General features: G+C 66.9%; 2 protein-coding genes across 2 annotated transcripts in view; one reads left to right on the top strand and one right to left on the bottom strand.

Annotated features, from left to right (window-relative positions):
* Positions 1 to 35: 35 nt before the first annotated feature.
* MNEG_11302 (molecular chaperone DnaK) lies at positions 36 to 997 on the bottom strand (the record flags this gene model as incomplete). The annotated part of the gene is made up of 4 exons (XM_014040224.1): positions 36 to 44; positions 329 to 518; positions 758 to 816; positions 938 to 997. The coding sequence occupies 4 exons, from the start codon at positions 995 to 997 to the stop codon at positions 36 to 38; spliced, it is 318 nt and encodes a 105-aa protein (XP_013895678.1).
* A 441-nt stretch (positions 998 to 1438) lies between these two features.
* MNEG_11303 (hypothetical protein) overlaps positions 1439 to 2542 on the top strand; it is a gene marked incomplete at both ends in the record, with an annotated part of 3527 nt that continues 2423 nt past the window's right edge. Inside the window, 2 exons of the mRNA XM_014040225.1 lie at positions 1439 to 1684; positions 1991 to 2098. Of these exons, the coding sequence (XP_013895679.1) occupies positions 1439 to 1684; positions 1991 to 2098 (354 nt within the window). The remainder of the gene's footprint in view (positions 1685 to 1990; positions 2099 to 2542) is intronic.

Here is a 2542-nt window from a genome sequence, read left to right on the forward strand (position 1 = left end):
GTGTTTGGGGGGGGAGGTAGGGGGAGCGGGAGGAGTCAAAAGCTCTGGCATGGGCATGCATGACGCGGTGGCGCATGCAAATCGGTGCCTTGCGACTGGGGGCGCACAGCACAGAAGCCAGGGTTGGGGCGTCACAGCTGAAGAGGGCCTACGCAGCGCCACGATATGCAGCAGCAGTGCACCTGCGGGCAGCCGCCCCTGCTCGGCTCATGTCGCATGCGAGCGATGATGTGGCATCAGCAGGTGGTGCGGCCACAACTGACTCCCCCCCTGGATTTTCGACACTGCACACCGCACACTGCAGCCGTGGCGCTGCCGCGCGGCGCACCTGCCGTTTGGCGGGCACGCCCACGAGGCGCTCCCCCTTGTCCGTGAACGCCACGATGGACGGCGTCGTGCGCTGGCCCTCAGCGTTCTCGATGACGCGCGGCGTCTTGCCCTCCATCACGGCCACGCACGAGTTGGTCGTGCCCAGGTCGATGCCGATGACCTCATCCGCGCGCAGCGCAGAGGACACGCTGCGGCGCGGCGCGCAGGGGGGAAGGGTTGGGGGACCGTTCAGGCGCGCGAGGCGGTGCATGCGCGCTGGGGCGGATCGGGGTGGCGCCGGCCGAGCGGAGCAGCACTGCAGCGCGCGCACGAGCATGGCCAGCGACTGGCGGGCCGGCCAGACCGCACAGATGGCGGTGAAAACAAGGCTTATACAAGCTAGCAATCAGTTCGCGCCGGTAAGTGGCTGCTTTCCAAGCTTCTAGACCTGCGTGCTTGCCTGATCGATCGCTTCGACAGCAGCGCCACCGCCCCCGCAGTGAGCAACTGCAGAAAGATGGGAAAGAGCGCGTTACATGCATGAGATCGGGCCAGGCCGGGGGCGCCGCGCCTCCCCGACGAGAGCTTCTAGCAGCACGCCGGCCCACACACACTCGCAGTCACACACCTGCGACGACTGCTGGGCCAGCAGGCGCCCTGCTACGAGGGCCCCGGATGCCGACAACATCGTTAGAAGCTTTCGGCGTCCACCAGCGCTGGCTGCCGTGCTGTCTCGTGCTGTGCGCTTGTCTAGATCGCCTTCGCCGGTTTTTATGTCACGCTGTTATGTGAACCGTGAACAATGTAAGCGCTGCGTTCAATCGGTCGTTTCAAGCCTCTGCAGGCACCCACACGCCCAACAGCCTCTGACGAAGCTGCTGGGTGTTGTCCTGATCTGAAACGACCAGCAACAAGACGGGGTAGCATTCGGCCAGAAGGCTATCGTATGCTATAGGGGCGCTCATATTGTTCCACTTTACTAATCCCTGGGCTCTTGCGGTGCCGTACCAGCGCACCACCTGGCGCGCACACAGGGCGGCGCGCTGGCGCAGGGCCAAGCGGCACGCGAGCCACCTCCCCGTCGCAGCCTGCGGTCCTATTGAGCGACGCAACTCGCCGCTCATCAAGGATGCCTGTGATACCGGAGAAACGCCAGCTGGACGCGCGCGTCCGGGGCGCCCTGGGGGCGCAATTCTGGGCGCAGCCCGTGGAGAGCGGCCGCGCGGTCGTGGGCGCCACCGCCGCCACGCCGTGCGAGCCGCCGCCGCTGCCGCTGGCCGCGCCGTCGGGGCTGTCGCGCACGCAGCTGCTGGTGGCGGCGCAGGCGGCGGGGCTGCCCTTCTTCCCGGGGTGGTGCGAGGCGCACGGCGGGACGGTGCGCGGGCGGGCTGCAGGCGCATGGGGCGCGGGCGGGTTGGCGGCAGCAAAGTGCCAAGGCCGTGGCTGCACAGTGCGATCAGACGGGCGCATGCCCACACAGCACGGGCAGCAACCGAGGACCGCTGCGCCCCCGCTGCCGTTGGGCTCCTGGGCTCGTGTCGCACACAACCTACCGCACGCCGGGTGCGCTGGCTGGTGCATTCAATTTCGCATCCACGCGGATTGGCGGAGGAAGGGACTTCACTTTCTGGACCGAATAGATGACGCCGCTGCCCCGGCTTCCGCCGCCGCCGCCGCGCAGGTCCTGGACCGCGTGCTGGTGCAGACTGGGCGCAAGCGGTGGTGGGGCGCGCTCACGGGGCGCCTCAAGGCGCAGCGCATGGTGGGGCAGCGCGGCACGCACACGCTGGTGAGAGCGCGCGCGGGCGCGTGGACGGCCCAGCTTGCGCGCACGACCGCTTGGTCATTAGAACATTTAATCATTTATTTGATCAGGGCGGCAGCAGCTTGCCCTCTATCTGCACGGCCAGGGCCGCGGCGAGGCTGCGTGCAGCGGGTGCACACCCATTCGCCGCTGTCACCCCACAACCCCCCAATACACACACACCCGCTCCGAGTGTTGTCCTGCGCCCCAACTTCCCCCAACACGCCCTGCTCCCATTTGGGTTCACGGTTTCACCAGGCCCCCCTGCGGCTGATCTCTCCCTCTGAATCAAACAACGCACCTGCTCCGCGCTACCCCAACCCTGACTCTCTTTTCCCTTGACCCCATCATTTCACCCCCGCAACACACACATACACACACACACACGCACACACACACACACACACGCACGCACACACACACACGTCA

Source organism: Monoraphidium neglectum, assembly GCF_000611645.1.
Source record: "Monoraphidium neglectum strain SAG 48.87 unplaced genomic scaffold scaffold02682, whole genome shotgun sequence".
NCBI lineage: Eukaryota > Viridiplantae > Chlorophyta > Chlorophyceae > Sphaeropleales > Selenastraceae > Monoraphidium > Monoraphidium neglectum.